At 33.6% G+C, this 20940-nt stretch overlaps 1 protein-coding gene across 1 annotated transcript in view; it reads right to left on the bottom strand.

The window, feature by feature from the left end:
• The window catches only part of LOC117119325 (transmembrane 9 superfamily member 1-like), a 45658-nt gene that overhangs the window by 20839 nt on the left and 3879 nt on the right, over nt 1–20940 (bottom strand). Inside the window, exons 2-9 of the mRNA XM_033264109.1 lie at nt 15212–15316; nt 10265–10354; nt 8789–8870; nt 5936–6159; nt 5138–5311; nt 4295–4366; nt 2612–2759; nt 833–958 (exon numbers count right to left, since the gene is read on the bottom strand). Of these exons, the coding sequence (XP_033120000.1) occupies nt 833–958; nt 2612–2759; nt 4295–4366; nt 5138–5311; nt 5936–6159; nt 8789–8870; nt 10265–10354; nt 15212–15316 (1021 nt within the window). The remainder of the gene's footprint in view (nt 1–832; nt 959–2611; nt 2760–4294; nt 4367–5137; nt 5312–5935; nt 6160–8788; nt 8871–10264; nt 10355–15211; nt 15317–20940) is intronic.

The following is a 20940-nucleotide window of genomic DNA, read 5'->3' on the forward strand; positions in this document are numbered from 1 at the left end:
TTTCGCGCTGTGGATGTCTACTTCCAAAGTGATGGAAATACCAACGCGCTGATTGGCCGACTTGGCTTTTTTGCACAAAGCACGAGACGTAAGCATCGGATCAGAGTTTAGTTTGCTAATATAAACCTAATCTCGAGTAAATCTTAATGCTTTGCATCGGCTGTACCGTGCATACAAATACACTCTTTTTATACAACTACTATAAAACTAGGCCTTTTCTAGATAGAAGCAAGGACTAGACTAGCCTAGGCCTAGACGGGACGATGATGGAATGGAACTGGAGGGATAAGCCCAGTCGGCTGGCGTTCGGACGGATGGTAAACAAGCCTAGGCCTATATAAATTGCCTTCAGGAGATGGAGTTTTTGAGTGTTTTGTAAAAAAAAAAAAAAAAAAAAAATCAGGTCGGGGGCTTTTCCGACGGTCGGGCGGGGATGCTAACCAATTGTTTTATTTTACGTGGCCTTATTTGTACAAATTTTCAGTTCAATTGAACAAATATAACCTCTTGTTGCTAAGGTAAGATTTGAATGCACTGCACTGTGCTAGGCGCTGAGCCTGCCATTACTCTAGCGTGTCAAGAACTTGATCGTTTATCGCTGCTTTCTTGAAAACAGCCATCTAAAGTAGCGTTATTAAAATCGTTATAACCTGAGATCTAGGAATCACATTTGGATAATTTTTTCACTGCTATTTTAAAATTTATAATGTACTTATTAATGTGGTTATCCTATCTCAAAATGACATTTTGCAACATGCAACCAAAATTTCTTGATATTGCCACAAATGTGGTGAGCCCTGATTATGACATATTGCAAAGAAAAAACACTTACATGATGTGAATGCATAAAGAAGGATAGCTGCTGTGTTCATTGAACCATGGCGATGCACATTGAACATGCCCAGTAGAGCCATCAGTAGAATACAGGTGGCCAATGCTATGAACTGACTTCCAACACCTGCAAAACAAAGATTGTTTGTTGGATTGTTGCAGAATTTATCATAAAATACACTGTACAAAATTAAACCTCTTAGTTCCATTTTAGTAATATAGCTGAGCAAGTTGATTTTTAAATAAAGATGATGTAGTAGATCAGCCCATGAAATTAGGAAAAAATTAGCTCGGCAGCCTCGGCAATTTTTTACTACCTAGGTCTATATAGTATAAACTACGATTTTTCCGAACGCTCGACCTTACATCGTCATCTACAGATTATGATTTTGTTAATTTCTCTATTAAATCAATATATTGCTGGTGAAAGAATGGTTGTACTTGTATTAATTTAATAGTGTAGTATAATACATATGTTTTACATAAGAAAATCACTGAATAAATTTCGTTTTAGCATTTGTTTTATCGTTAACTTTGGCATGGGAAATATCACTTTCGTAAAAAAACTACGATCGTATCATCACAGGCTGCTTCAAAACTGCCCATGCGCATGCCCAGAATGATCTATCATTGATTTTCCACACATGTACAGTACTTGTCAGTAGTGAAGTCATGATGCGATCGTGATTGCGTTTAAACAGAGGGTAGGATTAGGCCTACAATATGTTGAATTTTGTTGTTTTTAGATAATAAACAACATTTTAAATATGATAATAATACTGTAAAATGAAGACAAATAATAGATTTAGATAAGCATTACGATCTACGCGGCCCACGTTGCTTCAATTGTGCGATGTTGTAGGCTTTGTCTGGCTAGCGTCATTTCTACCTAGGCCTAGCCTACGAAATGTCTAGGCGAGAAAGAAAAGACGATTGTACACAAATCGTATGTACTGCATGCCTATTAAAAATAGTTATTGTACAAAGAAATCTGTTTTATGAACCACCAATTTCCTTGGTTTGACGGCGTACATGAAATTTAATGTCTGCTATAGCCTGTTTTTGACTTTCCAAGCAGTTTTTGAAGCAAAGAAATCTAGGCCTAGGTCGGCAAAAAATTGCCGTCCTGTAGCAATTCTGGCTCGGCAATATGGTCGGCAATTGCCGATTGCCGACGTGAAATTTGTGGGCTGAGTAGATTTGGTAATTCAGATGGCAGGTGCTGTTCTGTGTTGTGTACAATGTTAATAATAATAATAATAATGTCATCTTATTAGGTGCACGTATCCATCTCATGGTAGAACTGCTTCCGGCACCGTTTTCCACCTGCAGAGTGTACATGAAGCCTGTTTTCTGCATTATTATTGTGAATTAATTAATTTTATTTAAATTATTTATTTATTTTTATGTATATCTATTTATGACAGACCTGACATAGATAGGAAAGATAGGCAAAATAAGATGCAAATACTCTTCGTGGTCACCATCCATCACCACCCTGGTGCATTCTCGGACCTCTGCCTAGGTAGCTTGAACAATGCGACTGGAAACACATTTGCCCTGCCACAGACGACCGGGTGCTCAGAAGTTGTAATCGAGACAATGGCCCCAAATAGTCCTACCCTCACCACACTTAGATGCTATGAAAATTCAAACTCTCTGAATTACGAATTTTCTCATTTACGAACTCTGTTCGGACGGAGGGGTACGTAATTGGGAAATGTCACTGTACGCTTTTAAACATTTCACTTTAGTAATAAATCAAATAAACTGGACCTACCTAACATTGAGCAAAGGAGATTCTTATACTGAGGAAAGCGAAATACATCAGTATGAATGATCTTCCAGCCATTTTCATCTTGGTCTAGTTCTTCAACATCTTCCTCATCAACGTTATAACGAGCGAAGTCATTCTTTAACACTCTCATCTAATTAAAAATAATTACCAAGGGTACATATAGATAAAATATATGATAAAGATATAAAATAGGTATGGTATAGTCTACAGAAAAAATATGTATTTTCATAGCTAAATAAACAATATTTATTTGTTGTGCCTGATCTACCCAAAGCCTAATTTTTATTTGCTTTATGACTTATCTGTGTACCTGCACCTACTACTGTCTCGTAAACATGAGAAAGGAAAAGAAAAGGAAAGATAGACACGGAAACATAATGAAGGAAAAGGAAAGAAATGATAAGGAAATTTGGGATGGAAAGAAAGTAGCAGGCTATGAAATGATAACAAAGTAACATGCTATGAAAGAATATCTAAGAATTGCTGTGTGGGCCGAGTTAAATAAATTACCAAACTATTGTAATAATTATTATTATAAGTCAATCGTGACGTCATTACTGCAACTCCCAATGTTATTTGCCTATTCCCCACCGTCCACTAATTGAAAAATAAGCTTGGCTTGATTTTTTTAGGTTCGTGGGCACAAAAAAATTACACATTTTTTCCTCACCGCGAAGACATCGCGCACCGCGATAAAACAAGCTTAATTAGAACCCAAAGAAAGTTACTTCAAATTCAATATTAAGTATGAACAATTAAGGAATTCATTGAATCAATGGACCCTTATACTACTAGGCCGTAGCCTAGCCTAGTTATGAAATCATCGCACGATTTTACGTGTCTGCATGTACCGACCAAAAAGGACGTCAGTGACTTATTCTCTCTCGAATGCTGAAATGTTTATTTCTGTGACGAAAGTCTACCAAAATAGCATTACAAACAAGTTCTTTCTAACACAATACAAATTACAATAGTTATTCATGTATCCGTACTGTACTGCTGATGTGCAGTTAATTAAACACGTACTGCAGGAGCAAAAATCAGCATACGAACAGATAAATGTAAATACGCACACGTATACCAATCATATTACTATAGCAACCGATGACAGTTGGTTATAAAAAACTAAAATTAAAAGACAGCGATTGACTTATAAAGCAATTAGTAGAGCATGCATCGTACACTAAATGGAAATTATTATACTTAGGTTAGATTTAATGCATACAAAAATTTCCTTTGGGCCTTGCAGGCCCTCAGGAAATTTCATCAAGCATTAAATCTAACCTTCGTATAATAATTTTCCTATAGTGTACTATGCAGAGCTCTACTAATTGCTTAATAATCAACGAAATAATTGTTCAACTAAACCCCAAAATTTTGGATAATTAACAATAAATCTGTACATTTGTTTAAGGTTCATTTTCTTCTCTGTTGTTGTTAAGCACCTCAAGGTAGTGACAACGTGAGGCACTATATAAATCCAGAATTATTATTATTATCATAAATATTTGAATATATCTGATCTGAATCTGTCTTTTGCCTTATTAATTTGTGTGCCTAACTATACCTGATGCATTATTCACTTGAGTAGTATACCTACTGTGCCCTCAATTTGTATGCCTAAACCTACTCTCCTGAACAGACTTAATAAATTAATGAATGTACCATTATTATGACAACGAAACCAATGAGTAGAAACACAAGCACCATTGAATTGATGATCGACAGCCAGTGGACCTATACAAAAATAAAAACAACATTCTTAGTTAATCTGTGATTATTATTACTTATTGTTACTACTTTAATACTACGCTTAATTTTAAATTTACAAACACAATAGAACACAACAAAAGAAAAGAAAATGCAGAACTTGCAAGGTTAGCAATTTTTGATAAGGATCAGATGGAAATGAAATGGGATATTTTAAACTAGGCAAGAAAGAATGAGAGGTTTTCTCTAAGATGGTGATTAGAAATCTGCCTGTACCGCAACTTCTACAATGGGATTTGAACTACTGCACTGGTGATTGTCATGAACTGTAAGTTAAAAAGCATGAAAATCACCAATAAAATACTGTAGTTCAAACACCATTGCAGAAGGTAGACATGGAAGTGGTAAGGGAACACCAGTAGATTTTTTTTTAATAAGACATTAAACTGTTGATCTATAGTGAAAAAAAATTTGGATTTTTAGGCAATTTTTTGAGCTCCCATATTTTATAGCTCATTTACTCAATACTGGCCTGTGCGACAACTTAACCATTTTGCCACGACATGCCTCAATTGTACTCAAACCGTGTTCAAAACTCTTGTGCTTAGGTATAGTCAGACTTCAAAATGATACTTGTGTGTAAGGGCACAAAAAGAAGAAAATAGGACTGCAAGAGGAAGGTTGTTCCCCATCATAATGTGTGAAACTTTTGAAAAACCCAATTATCAGTGCAGTCTACATCATTAAGACTAAAATCATTAATACATTTTTGCTTCACAGTATACTAATTTACCCTACCTCTAGTGTCTTTGGAAAGAAGCTGGTTTTTCCAAGACGAGCAGCCCTGTTCTTGTACTCCAGTGGTGTCTCATGCCACGATACACTGTAAGTAAACTGAACATCCAATGGGGTTGTCACTTCATCCAGGCTAACTGGCTGCCGATCACGTGTACTGATATTTGCATAAATAATCTACATAGTAATGCACAGAAAACAAAAGGAATTCACTGACAATAAACCAATTAATTAGAAGTGATGATAAGAAAACTAGGCAATAGCATTAATATAACTAGTATCTCTAGGTCAACAACATTTTTGGATCATGATGAAATTCTAGGGAATTTTGTCATACAAAACGTCCAATAAAAACAAAACATTGGGTGGGGGTAGGATATAATTTTTATCTCATATGAATTCAATATCCTATTACTAATAATGGGTTTATCGATCGTCTGCCTAAGTTATACAATTCTTTATGTAAAATTAGTCCTGTAAAGGGTGACATTGGTCACTGTTGGACTTTGATGAAATAAAATAAAAATTTAAAAAAAATTTTGTCATAATCAAGGTCTGCAAGCACTTTACTGATCTTTCTACACTATTATTAGGTATATTGTGAATAAAATCCAATGAGATACACAACAATACATTGAAGTAAATGTTTAGCTAAGTATGATTGATAGATTTAACCTTGAAATAATTAAGAAAAATTTAAGCATTTTTTCACTACAAAAATTGTATAAAGTTTAAAGCTCCATTCCAAATTATTTTTAAAAAAAAATTAACAAAATTAACTAAAACTTTCTAGTACTATACCTGATCACCATTGTACTCTATGTGGAAATGATGATGCACCCACAAGTATATCTTGTGAGTGTGGGGTAGGAATCCCCCTTCCTCTAGATGACCAATAAATCCTCTTACAGGCAGGTCATCAAGGACAAACTCAAAGTAATAAAGATCTTCAATAGATTCTCTCAGGATATCAATATCCTTGTCTTTTAGCTTCAAGGAACACAGCTCCTTGTTTTCGGTTTTTTCTGAAAAAAAGAACACGTTGAAAATTTTACTTTAATTTTGTTTATTTTCTGGTCGTCTAATGGAGTAAACTCCACTACACTGTAAGGTACAAGGGTACAGGCATGAGAACATTTTTATACCATGCAACTAAACTCTAAAACTAAAATAAAATACATTTTTTAACTGCAAAAATTCAAAAATTTGATCAAAATCCTGTAAGTGTAATATTTATAATATTTGTTCTCATTGCAAAGTTTTGTTCTCTTGCCTTGATCAAAATTAAATTGGTTCTCTTCTTATATTTACACATATATATATATATATATATATTTTTCTTATTATTAGTGTTCATTTGATTTTTATTTCTGATTTGAATTTCTATGTATTTTTTTTTCATCTGTGAACCAGTGCTATGTCACTGAATGAAGATCCTTTTTGTTCATGTAATAGTGTTAAAAGGACCCCATTGGAAAAAACTAATTCCTTGACTTTCTGGGTCATCCTGGATTTGATGTACAGTAGAACCCCTCATTTACGTACGGGACGGGCCCAGAGGCGTTCCTAAAAATCATTCATACGTAAAATCGGAGTTGTGTGAAATTCCTATGCATTTTATACACTACCAATATGCTAGGATGGGCTAGGCCTGGACTGGAATTTTGTTGGATTTGAGCCAAAACTCCAACTTGCGTTCGAAAGAAATTCAAAATAACCATCATAAATGTACAGTACTATACATAGGCCTACTTGTTAATGTGTATACAAACTTTATTCTCTCTTTCTCAGGCAATAAAATATGACTTATCTTCTAGCTTACGAAGAAACACAGCCCTTTCACTCGACCCATGTGTTTGTGGCGTCAAGTAAATACCTGTACAGAATAACCCGGAAACCAGGGGTTCACTTATTAAAAGAAGAGCGCTGGTTGGCTGTAGACACGGCGCTTCCAAGGATTTAATATATATATTTTTTTTGTATGCAATGCGATTGTTCTACGCCTACATTAACATTTATGTAATGAATAATTTAAAAAGAAAATGTGGGTGTCAGTGTCTTATTTTATGGGGAAATAATGAAATGGTAGATTAACGTTAGTGAGATTTGATAAATAAAAAAATTCATTTTAAATTAAAATTATAAATCAAACCTAAACGTGACTGTAGGCCTAAACACTACACAGTAATCTCGTGTGAAATTTATTCGAATATCATTGGTTAAAATAAATTTGGTAGGTGGGTTAATTACGAAGATTATTTTGTCTTTTCTATTACGTAAGAGTTAGGGCTAAGAGTAAGACACACATGATTTATTCAGTGGACAATGTTCGTAAAACAAACTTGAAAGTGAATTGCGCCTATCAATATGCCGACAACTTACGCATTGGGCTGAGTTTTTTCATGGTTGCAGATATGAAGTATGATCGCTGTGTTGAATGTCGGCGTATTCAAAGCGCACTATCTGCGTTTTGTATTGTAGTAGAGATCGCTGATAGTGTACAACAAACCGTCTAAGACCAAAGAAGAAACTCCAGCATGCGCTTAACGATTAATTCTTGACACGTGTGTGTGTTTTTTACATGATATAGGAACTTTATTTATGACAACAATGACATGATTTTATGTTCGTAAAATCGGGAATTCGTAAAATCGGGAATTCGTAAAATCGGGGTTCGTAAATGAGGGGTTCTACTGTACTTGTTGTTTTTATGTCATTGCTTTTAAGTTTTTTTGTACTCAGAATTCTAATGTAAATTTGATGTTATTTTCAGATAATGCTTGATACTTGTTTTTTAAAAATTATTTTCATGTATTTTAAATTGTGTACATGTATTGTTGTATAAAGCTGAATAAAATCAATCAATCATTCACTGAAAGTGTTATAGGTTTAGGCCGTGTTTCCGCAGCACTTATAATTTCTTCGATAAATTATCTTAAAATTCCCTTCAAATATTTTATCCCCTCATGAAAAATTATGAACAATTCAATGTGTTTAATATCAAAACATCAATTTAGTTAACCTAGCAGATTTATTTTTTTTTTTGCACGAGATAGATAGGCCTAGGCCAAGAACAAAATCGTTCGGTAGTCCTATTTCATTCTGGAAAATGTACTGTCACAATGTTTCATTGTACTTCTATACAGAGATTTAGAAGACGACGAAAAAGAATGCTAGCTTTGTATGTTGTGCTTTACAGCACAATAAACGATAGGTAGGGATAGACCTAGGCCCAGCCAGGTACCGTCGACGTCGAGTTCAGCCTTTTCAGAACATTTAATAAGCACGCAAAATGTAAGTCTAACTTTTTATTATGAAGTGTTTCACACTAGGGCTAGGCCCCTAGGTCTACTAACTACTAGTTGCCTTAAAAACTAACTACCCAAAAAAATTCTTTTCATGATTTGATATCGGTCGTAGGTTATTTATTTTCGCATTCAAAGCTTTTTCAAATAAACTAACAGATTCTCATGCGAAAATTTATTGGAAACTTTGAGTGTTGTTTCCATAGTGAAAAATTAAAAAAAAAGGCTGCTTTCTGATACTTTATCTGGTAATAACTGCTGCGGAAACACGGGCTTAAAAACAGAATAAATAATATGAAAACTTTCCTACTGAAATAATTTATTAATTTCTAAAACCTTGTATTCTTACCTTTGAATTTCAAGTTATACATGGACACCGCCATTCGATCCCCATCTAGAATTTCACCCAAGGTTAAACTTCTTGTTTCAACCTAGGAAATACAATATTAAATGAAATGTGACTCTTTGATTTAAAAATAAAAATCAACAAAGATTTGCTATATAATTTTAACACAAAATTAAATGACGAGAAGAATTGAATTTTAAGTTTACATTAAATAAACAGTTTTGTTTCAAAGTAAAACTGTTTTATATTATAGTGTTAACCATGTGACTATCTTAATCCTGTCACCTACCTTGGTTTTTCTATTTTATAATTATTGTTGTTCACTTGATCTTAAAATTCATCCATGTTGAACTAAAAACATAAATCTTTTTTGTCATTAAATTTTGTGTTAAAGAAAATAATTTAAACTTTTTATGAACTTGTAATGAATGTTTACAATGTCCCACTAAAGAGTATGTTAAACACAAGTTTACATACATGTATCATGATTACATTACAGTAAATCTACAAAAATCTCATTTAATTCACCCATTTGTTTTTCTTTTCTGTTTCTTTTATTTAATGTAATTTTTATACATTTTTCTTTAATTTTGATTTGTAATTTAATGTAATTTAAGATCATACCCTGAACCTCAGGGAAGAACAGTGTAACAATACTGACTGAGTATCCAGAACAAAGGAAGATTTCTATCTATCTATTTGGGTTTATGTTAAATCAACAAATGGGGGTACTTGTCCCCTTTCTGAACAACAGCAGTGACGGCGGCGGCAGCATCAACTATAATAACAATTGCGGAATTTGTACAGAAAACATCTGAAAATGAAAATTGGCATTATGAGCAGCCTGTAGTAAGGGAAGTGGATTGCTAGAAAAAGATTTTAGCCAAATCCAACACCACTTTTCAGACAATTGGTTGATCTAACATGGAATGACCCATCTATCAGTGTCAGTTACTAAAAAAAAAAGAAATGATTTACAATAACTAAGTAATGAAAATAAACAAATCCCACATGATTATTGTACTGTAAAATTGATACTACAGTAGAATGAAATTTACTGGACAAACAATGACAATGATTATTATTGGGAATTTTCAGTACAGTAATGGGCAAAAACCCATAGTTAAAAGGAATTTCAAGACAAAGCTCTTAGCGTAGTAAAGTTTGGTTATCTTTCGTTTTCTGAGAAGTGTGGCACTCATTATTTTTGCAGACAGATGCTAAAATGAACCATAGCATCGGGGAAAACCCCTACTCTTCCAAAACATATAATGGTTTTTTTTTAAAGTGCATACCAGGCAGATGTGTACACTGGGGCTCCATTTTAAGTCCTTATCTGATATGACTTGGTTCTACCGAACCTTGGGTGAGGAGCAGCTGAAACCAGCACAAACTTTAAGGCTATAGTTAGCGGCGCCCTTGCATTACGCTCGGCCACTAGACTCACTACATGAAGAAATACACAGTACATTGACTTACCTTATCAGGTCTACAAACTGGTAGCTGGTAATAATGATATGTTTCATGGGGGTTAAAGTATGGACCCACTTTGTTAACATATAAAGTAACCTGAAAGTAGAAAAAAAACACTAATTAGTACTGTTTTGTTCTCATACTGCACTAAACAACAAAACACCCAGATGCTGCACTCAGTAGGTCGGGATCCAGTCAAGTCGTTCCCTTGTAAAGCCGCCCCCTACAAAGTCGCCCCTAACCAAGTCCCCCCTCGTTAAGTCGCCCACTAACCAAGTCGCCCCCTTGACTAATATTGAATATTATTATTAACTAACTTTGAAACTTATTTAAAACTTATTTAGGCCTAGGAGAGAGCTAGCTAGGCCAGGCTAGCTAGTTTGTGTACATTGTTTTATTTTATATTAGTATATAATATGAATCCATCAAGGCCTTGTACATTTCATTTTGGTTCAAATAATAGTTATTTGTTTTTTACACAAGATGTTTTTATGAAGGGAACTTATGGTAGTTCCCTACATAAACTCTGAAACTTAGTGTTGTACCGTCTTCTGTTCTTTTAGCAACTTGTTTTATCAATAAAGTATTACGTATTTTTAAAAGGTTTTAAAAAGAGAATATTAGCTTTTCCAAGTTAGTCCAAGACACGATATGGATGATGCTAGCCAGAACAAAATTCCAATAAAAGGTAAGACGCTGTTTGTTTTGAATTAGGAAATCAATAAACAATTAAACACAACTTTCAGATTTCATAATTTTTATTAGAAATTCACTGAAAATTAATGTACATTGTTCCGTGTTTATCTTACAAGTATCTGTTATGGGAGCTATAAGTTTCAAAGGTTAGTTAATAATAATATTCAATATTAGTCAAGGGGGCGACTTGGTTATGGGGGAATCTTTACAAGGGGGCGACTTAACTGGTATTCAGTAGGTCCCAAGTGATTGGCATTCACGGGCTAGATCCAAAATCTGCTGACTGATGGAGACAACAATAAAGATTGTAAAAATAAAATAGAATTTTTATTTGGGAGGTTATGATTGTAACTGACATATTGCTTTGTTGTTGCACATTGATCCATCCATACAACTCTTATTTCAAATATTTTGTGGGATGTACAATGTCTTCGTCCTACCTACTTCTCTGACTAATTCCTACATTTTAAATTCAATGTACCTACAGGTGTACATCACTCTTTCTATTTAACCTTTCAAAACACAGTTTAATATTTGTGTTCCATGGGTAATCCTGATGACATTGGCTTTTATGTGTTCTATTTCTCTATAAACATCAACAAAAACACCCGATCGCTCAACACAATCAACTCCGCTCCGCTGTACCACACACACAATAATGTCATGTATTTGCCCTTTGAAATACAGCATGCGTGGGGTAGATACAGCCTCACAACATATTGTGGTCACAGTGTAATAGTGGACCAACCACTCTTTATTAGACAATGGTATACAGTATATAGGCGTTGTCAAGCCTCAATGAACACATAGAATACAGGTGATAAATATTTAACAAATACAGTCGACAACTGCAGGTTTCCTGGGTCTGTCATATAATTTGTGCCTAATTGTAATTTTTGTGACCAATTATTTCGCTACATCAGGATTTCTGGAAACTTTTTGTATTATTTATTTTTCTTGATGAAGATGAAATAAAGTAAAAAGTAGAATAACATTTTGAGTGACTTAAGTCAGTGCACATCTATTGACTACCATGGTATAATTATGCTCTGATTCTGGCAACACCGCTAAGTTGTTGACATGTACTACAAACCAGGAGTCTAAGTTGATGCACCGCGAAGACATTATCTGTCCTAATTAATGGTTAATTAACTTAATTAGAAACCATAATTGTTGGATAATATGTGAATTATAGGAAAGTAAAATCATCAAGTAATACATTAGTATTGAATAATTGCAAGTGTTAAATAATTTTAGTAAATGATTTTAGGACTGGATGCGAAACTGAAGGCCAATAACCGTCTAGGCGATACAAACATCGCGATAGAAAATAGTGCCTGACGGAGATACAATATCCAATGTATTAATTGGGTATTTCGCGGAAGTACAACAACTTGACCAAAGTACTTCAAGATAACACTCCAGAAATGATATCTGGACCAAGTTATTGGCTTTTTAAGTGCGCGAATCAATTTAGTAGATGTTTTTTTAGTACAACTAATGTTTCGTCTATTTTCAATAATAAAAGAAACCTTCGTAGTTTTTTGGTTAACATGTTTGTTTTCATCAGTTTTTAAACTATAAAGATAAGTAAGTTTTAAATAATATTTGTGAGCACATTGATTGAAATAGATAGCATAAAATTCTATTTTCTTATCACGTACCGCAGGCTCGGCTCATAGAGAGCTCCCTCGTTAATTTGCAGCGGCTACACGCGGGGTAAACGATATTTTTCCCGCTGGCCACCGTGTTGTCTGAGGCTTGCAATTAGGCCTAGAGTTATGCGATTCGATATAATTTATTATACGTAGAATCTATAAGTTGATAAAAATTATTAAATCTAATATAAATATTAAAAATACTAAATTATAATTGTTAGCAATTGTCGAGTATTATTTTAACATGGCCTAAAATGCTACATAATTATACTGTAAGTGACACACTTCTTGTATAATAAAAACAATAGGAATTAACTCCAGCAAAAAACATACTTAAAATAGCAATATCTCCGCTAATATTGGTCCGATTTACATAATTTTTGTTTTAAAATGCTCCATTCAGTTATGTCTTTCTATTAAAAATAAATAAAAAAATATTTGGGACATTACAATTTTTTTTTGTTTCTAGCTAACTAGGCCTAAGCACACACACTTACGGTTACATGCTTAGTTAGGGTTAGGGTTAGTTGGCGGTTCAAGGTATACTACTAGGGTCTAGGCAGGGTTCGAAATAACGCTGGTCCGCCGGCCAATGGCTAGTAAAATGCATGGCAGACCTGTTAATTATCCCAAAAACAAGTCCGCGTGACCAGTTAAAATGTCAATGAAAGCCTGACGAAATACCTAAAGCTTTAATCGTTCACCTCTTAACGATGTCTTTACAAAATATTTCACACAGATAATGTCAACAAGATTGCTATTTTCTGTTTATTGTCATGTTAATGTCCGCTACGAACAGCCTTGGTCTCAGTCATTCAAGGCGAACCGATAATATCACGCACTAGCCTAGACCATAGAGGAATCCATGGCTAGACGTACAGACAGAGGGAAATCACCTTCTCCGCATGTTATAGCAACAAGTAGAAGTTGATTTCCGTCTGTGTGAGCACCGTGAAGTTAAAACATCCATGTCATGTATCCATCCCACAATGCAATGTGGGACAAAAAGTTAATAAACAACGCAACGATTTCCAGATGAAATAACGAAATAATCACACCCTGTAAATGAACCGTTCGTACAGTCCCAATAGCATTGCCATGTAGATTGTCTATTAATTAAAACGACACGCCAGTAAAATGTTAGATAAAGTGAAAGTTATGCCTTCCATTCTTTTAATAAAATGCATTATCGCCTATGAATAAAAATCGACTGTAATCAACCTGAAATGAAAAAGGAACTCAAAGCAATTGTTTCTACGACGGCTCTTTTTCAGTAGATGTTTAATTCGGATTTGGTATGTCATTAGATTCATATATCAGTCTACATGTAAATTACACTCACATTCCCCAAAAAACATTGCTAATTACGGAGGGAATTTGCAGAGAATGAAATCTTAATTTGTTAGATTTAATTTTAGATTTTACTCTAAAACAAAACCACAAGGGTTTCTTATTCATTTTAATAAATTTGTTTGATTAAAAATTGATCAGTTTACACTAAGCTTGTTCCTGCCAGCAAGCTGTCACGCACTATGAAACTTTGGGCGATCTGACGTCACCACAGCCACAAGCACATGGGATTTTTGCCCAGCAACATAACCCCACGAAAAAAATTAACCAATTAGCGTGCAGAGTTTAGGAGCCGCGACCTGATATATTTACAAGTTGCATCGTCGTGACCACGAAGGATGTGTTGTGTTTACAGTTTAGAAAAAAATGTCCGACCGAAAATGCACGTAAAAACAATATAAAAGCATTCATTTTATTGGTACAGTAATACAATTTGCTGTGCAATACAGCTAAACAACAGGTACTGTACGTATTATGTTAAATGTTAACTTTTTTCGTAGGCTAGTCATACCAAATTCACTGGGCTAGCCTATGCTGCTAAGCCTATTTTTAGCGTCTAGGCCTAGGCTAGGCCCTAACTCGCCTGCCTTATTCGGAAAGGATTCAATAGAAATGTTCCACAAACCGATCTTTCTGGAAACCGAACATCGTAACGAACATCGTATTGTGAGAGTGCACTGTACATACAAATAGATTCCTGTATTTATATTTCGCGGCATAATTTCCCATACAGAGACAACAGAAATATTTTTTTTGTATCTGTCAGTGTTACTTCATCGGTGGGAGAGGGGGGGCAGCATGATTAGCATGTCAAAAATATTGTATTTGGGCCTTGGCAAGTTGGCTAGTGAAAGAGATTGAGGACCAGTAAAAATATTAATTTACTGGTCCACTTGGCTAGTTAAAAAAAACTTAAAAGGAAACCCCTGTTGGCCTACTACTACTACAATTAGGCCTACTCCAGCTAGCTACACCTTGTAGTTGTACAAGGCTAGGTCGTCCTCCAACTAGACAGGGGTTAATCCTAGGCCTGCTAGCTAGGCCTAGTTAGGCCTCCTAAACTAAGGCCTAGGCGGAGTCGCCTCTAGGCTAGCCTAGTAACTAGGCTACTAGGGCCAGGCTAGTTAGCCCACCAAACCAAAGTCAAGAAGTTCCCAAAGAAAAATACAATTACAAATAAAATGATTATACGAATAGAATACACAGTCATCTGTACCATAGCTATTTGAGTTGAATTATTTACAGATACCTTATCTCCATCTTTAAAATGCTCCGAAAAAATTGGATTTATACAGCAGAAGAAACTCAGAACTGCCAACAAGGCGGCTGCCATCTTGAATAGTGACGTCACTTGCTGATTAAAAAATTGCCAGAAAATGTACAAGTTCATAAAATACCAATAAAATCAATCAATCAAATATCCACAAAGTAAAGTAAATAATTGTAATACTGTAAAAAAGGAGACAAAACTGAAAAATGACAGAAAAAATTTAAAAGTAGGCTAGCTGCCTACTAATTACAATTTATTGGACACTGAATACCTTAAAATGACATTTGAGCCAATTTGGCACCGCCCGCAGGTCCAAAAAGCTGCTGTTTTCTATCGGCACTGCCGCAGTGCCAAAAAGCTGCTGTTTTCTATCGGTACTGCCGCAGTGCGAAAAAGTTGCTGTTTTCTATCGGCACTGCCATCGGTAGATGACATTATGGTATCAATAATTGATTAGGTCTAACCTAGCCTATACTATTGTTAACATTATATTATATATGCTCTACAATTAATAATTATAATTTTTTTAAATTCAATTATTAAATATATACATTATATATTAGGCCTAGGCATATATTAATGTATACATAAAACAATAATAATAATAATAATAATAATAATAATAATAATAATAATAATAATAATAATAATAATAATAATAATAATAATAATAATAATAATAATAATAATAATAATATTATTATTAATAATAATAATAATAATAATAAATAATAATAATAATAATAATAATAATAATAATAATAATAATAATAATAATAATAATAATAATTTTACGATAGTTTAATTAATGAGATAATAAAAATCAGCATATTAAATTTCTTTAATAAATAAAAATAAAAATAAAAATTAACATGTTTTCACTTTGTTCTTTGTGATCTGTTTGTTCTCTTCCTGTTGTTTTGACAGGCAAAACCTGCTTTTAAATAAAAATGTTATCTACCGTACTGTATTTGATTGTTTTAAAAAATAATCTTATAAAGTATAAATTTATTTTCTGTTATAATTTTATCCACATAGGCTAATTCATGTTTTCAATGTTAATATGGTTGATAAATAATATACATAAAATAATAATAATAATAATAATAATAATAATGAAGGTGCTCGAATAATGCTTTAATAAAGAATTAATAATACTATAATAATAATTTATTAGGAACTACACTTTTCAATCAGTGGCACACTTCTCAATCAAGGTGCGTCCAAAACAAAATGTACAGTAAAGTTCACAAAAAAGACTTATGCTAAGAAAACGACAATTCAAAATTTCAAAAAGGACATTAAGGAAAAGCAATTAAATTAAAAGCAATCCTAAAACTAAAAAATTTAAGGCAAAATGAAGTGATGCAAACAATCACATGAACAATTATACAAACACTATACAAACGTACATGAAATACACACACAGTACATAAGTACATATATATCCATACACAACTGTATACCCAGTCACATGATTGTACCGTACTCACAATTATAAACATAAAGACATACAGTATATACTGAACTCTATACTACACCACTTATCACACAAGAAGCACACATATCAGGCGAGATAACACATAAGCATATAAAAGTAAATCAAAAATCATAAAGTAATACATCAAAAATAATCTTATAAATTATAAGTTTATTTTCTGTGATAATTTTATCCACACAGGCTAATTCATGTTTTCATAGTTAATATGGTTAATAAATAATATATATAAAATAATAATAATAATAATAATAATAATAATAATAATAATAATAATAATAATAATAAAATTTTATTTTATTTTATTAATTTCGGCAACACAAATGAAAAGACACAATACAACTTTGAATGCGCCATGGAGAAGCAAAAGAGATCAGAGAACTTCTGTCTCCAAGGGGCGTGTCACTCCAACACTCAAAGCCTACAAAAAACATGCAATAAAATATAAAAATATACAAGAATATCTAAAAATTAAATAGGCCAATAATGATAATAATAATAATAATGAAGGGGCTTGAATAATGCTTTAATAAAGAATTATTAATGCTTCATACTTCAATAGGCCTATTTACGATAGTGTGATTAATGAGTCATTTGGTGATTAATTTATAGAAATATGTAATAGGTATATACCATTAATAATGATTCAGCATATTAAATCAATTAACAGATTAGTGACGCCGGGGCAATAGTTGATAGTAAATAACAGTACATTGATATCCACATAATTGTTGAATGCAGGGACCTATCTCTAGTAATACATTAAAAATGCTAATTATAATTCGGGACAAATAATTATCTTTACATGATATGACCCATGGCATGTGTACATCGTGAACTCAAGCGGTAAAGTAGTACGTACGTACGTGTATGATAATGGTGATCAGGTACACAGATTTCAAGAAAAACACAAAAACAGAGTGGTGATTAATCCTGGTGTGATTAATCCTGGTGCTTTCTAAGACGGAGTCGACGTTAAGGTATATAAAACTCGAAAAAAGAAACTGTTCCAAAGGCATGTTTGCATCCATTTATATATCACTTGAAACATCTTACTTGAATCTATTACACTGTGTATGATAATGGTGATCAGGCATACAGATTTCAATTAAAATAAAAACAGCGCGGTGTCCCTGTGCATTTTTGCATAATCTGTGACATAGTTTACTTACTATTAAAATATTGATACAAACCAAAGTTGTCAGTTATTTCATTTGAAACCAGTGTCAGTATAATCTTAGGAAAGCACGGTTAACATAAGCAAGAATTTAGTCCAATGAAACTCTTGATACCTTCCGACGAAAATTGACCCTACCGGCGTCACCACGGCGTCCCCATCGATAAATCTAACATGACGTTGTTATGTGGGTGTTTTATAGATTATTGAGAATGGTTATAACACCGACAAAATTAGATAAAATGACAGTTGGATGACCAGCAAAGACAACTGAAGAGAATAGTTCGTCATCAGAGGTTATTTAGTATAACTTTATTCTTAAAATTAAACTCAAAATCGAGCGTCCCCGGCGTTGTCGGTGACGTCGTATGATTTGTGTGCGATTTTAAGAAATTAACCCCTAAGTAAAAAATAGTTGAGCCATGTAGTACCTTGCAAATTAACCCAGAAACCCGGTTTGTTAATTGTTTATTCATTACCAACCTGAGAAATTTGAAATGCGTGAGTGACTATACCAGTCGGCTGGGGGGGAGGGGTCAGCGGCAGGGAACCACTCCCCCTCCCCCGCTCCGACGATCTGAGCATTTTTAAGCTGTTTTAAAACGATTTCAGGGAGTGTTTGTTGATAATACAGGTACATAATCAAAATATTATTAATAAAGCCAATTGAGTTTCAATGTAGACCTATGTTTAACTTGAGCACCCGAACTATGTAGACGTAGACCTACACTAACATTTCATTACTGACCAATTTTTAGTAACTCATTTGTGAAATAAGTAGGGCCTTCAAGGAAATACTGTACTATCTAATGACTCAAGTTACTGCATCACTTTTTATAGTTTTAATACAACCAATTTCTTAAAATTTTAAATACATTTTCCCCTGAATTTGGGTTAAATCGTTATCACACATAGACTTTTGTTAAATGCGTGACAGATTTAGGATCACGCATGTAAATAATACTGTACCGTACATTTGTGTTTCCACCTCCCTCACAATTGTTGATTGTTTTTTTATTCTACCATGATTCAACCAAACACGGTTCAGCCACACACATAGCTGTCCCTTCTTCCAAAACCTTTTACGCACACTCTGTTACTCCGCAACTTTGTGAGACTACCTTACTATATAGGCCTAGGTATTATGTTTAGTAATAAAGTATCCACATGGGCATTCGGTTATCAAGAAATATGTGGTGTTGTTTACTGTAGTGATCTTTCTAGGACACGTCTTATATTTAATCATTTAATTTTATCTTTAGCTCATGACTCATCTTATCATTCCTCTATACCGGATTTACTCGATCTGATAGGGTTAATACTAGACGATAACATAGTGTCTAGCTCCCGAGGAGGCATAGACACAAAAACTGATAACTCAAATAGCACGCATCATCTGGCACTTTAGCAGCGTGTGCAAGCGACGCATTCGCTGTAACAATGAAGCGGCTTTATTAAAAAATATTTTGCTGTAACAATGAAGCGGCTTTATTAAAAACTATTTTCTCCATGATGAAACGTCTCTGTTATTTTTTTGCAATTTACAGATGCTTCGCGGCCCTCCAAAAATGTTTCGCGGCCCAAATTTAGGCCACCGGACCATTTGCGGAACCGTGTTAGTTGACTTTAACATCTCTATTACTGTAGTTATGGAGAATTTTACATTCAAAATTCGGAACAAAAAGGGTAAATTTTACAAGAGAAAGTTATAAAAACAATTTTAACATATCAGGTATTTTCTTAAAAAATTAAAACTGTATTAAAGATATTTAAAACGTCAACTAAATATGTTCTGAACAATATTATACCAAAATTACATTTTTACAGCCAGTATTAATTGAGATATAAAAATATTAGGTCAAAAGTCGAGAATGTCATTACCGGTCATTTTTGCATCAAGTGTTTATTTAATCAATCAGAAATATATATTTGTATGAAAATAATTTTATTTGGTACCTTATAACACATAAACGACATAAGATCACATAATTCCATAAAGTCACATCGTGTAAATGTCAAAGGTCATAAGTTGCATTTCCGGTCATTTTCTGAGAAAATATTCCATTACAATAAATATAAATGTATTTATTCTGAACAAAATGACACCAAAATCAAATCAAAATGACCAGTAGATTGAGATATACGAATATGAGGTCAAAGAAACGTCATTTCCGGACAATTTTGGAAGAAATGTTTTATTAGAGCATATAGAATAGGTTGTGAACAATTAGAGACCAAAATCAAGTCTCTACAGTTTGTAGTTGCCAAGATATGAGCACTTTTTGTTTTCATGGCGGCCATTTTGAAATCAAGATGGCCGCAATAAACATTGGACGCCTGGCACCCCCGATATTTTGATTCTATATACAGTACATTGAAGAAACTTTGTGCCAAGTTTCATGCTTTGGTAATAAAATGCACACCTCGTGGCATTAACTGCTCTAATTAGGCATATGGGGGGAAGGTAGACAATACTCCTCAAAAGATTAGTGCTAAAGTGCGAGCCAGCGAGTCATGGCAGCCAATGTGCGAGTCATGCGAGCCAGAGAGCCATGCGAGCCATACATTTAATTTTTTTTTTCAGGTTATCCAGTTTTGCAAACACGTAGGAATAGCAATGTTCTGAGAGGTACGCTTGCCATTTCACCACTCTTTTAAATTGTACTGTTCTTCCTTTGCTGTTGCATTTCTGATTGACTGCGTATGATTTGATGTATTCTTTTTGTATTTTATTTATTTTCGCTGCTTACATGTGTATATATGTATATATATTTACAGTTTGCGCGTATGTATGTTTATGTATGTATATGAGTATGTTAATTTATTATTATTATTATTATTATTCGGGATTTTTTGAATTCTGATGATAATGTTTTTTTTTTGTTTTTGTTTTGTTTTTTGTTTTGTTTTTTTTTCGGGATTGGAAAGGGAAGGGAGGGGGTAACTTCGATTTCGGGATTGGAAAAGGGAAGGGAGGGGTAATTAAGACTTTGATTTTTACTTTTTGTTAAGCTCATTTACTTTTACTTTTGA

Source organism: Anneissia japonica, unplaced genomic scaffold (genome assembly GCF_011630105.1).
Source record: "Anneissia japonica isolate Jap-2015-1 unplaced genomic scaffold, ASM1163010v1 scaffold218054_len391659_cov197, whole genome shotgun sequence".
In the NCBI taxonomy this organism is placed as follows: domain Eukaryota; kingdom Metazoa; phylum Echinodermata; class Crinoidea; order Comatulida; family Comatulidae; genus Anneissia; species Anneissia japonica.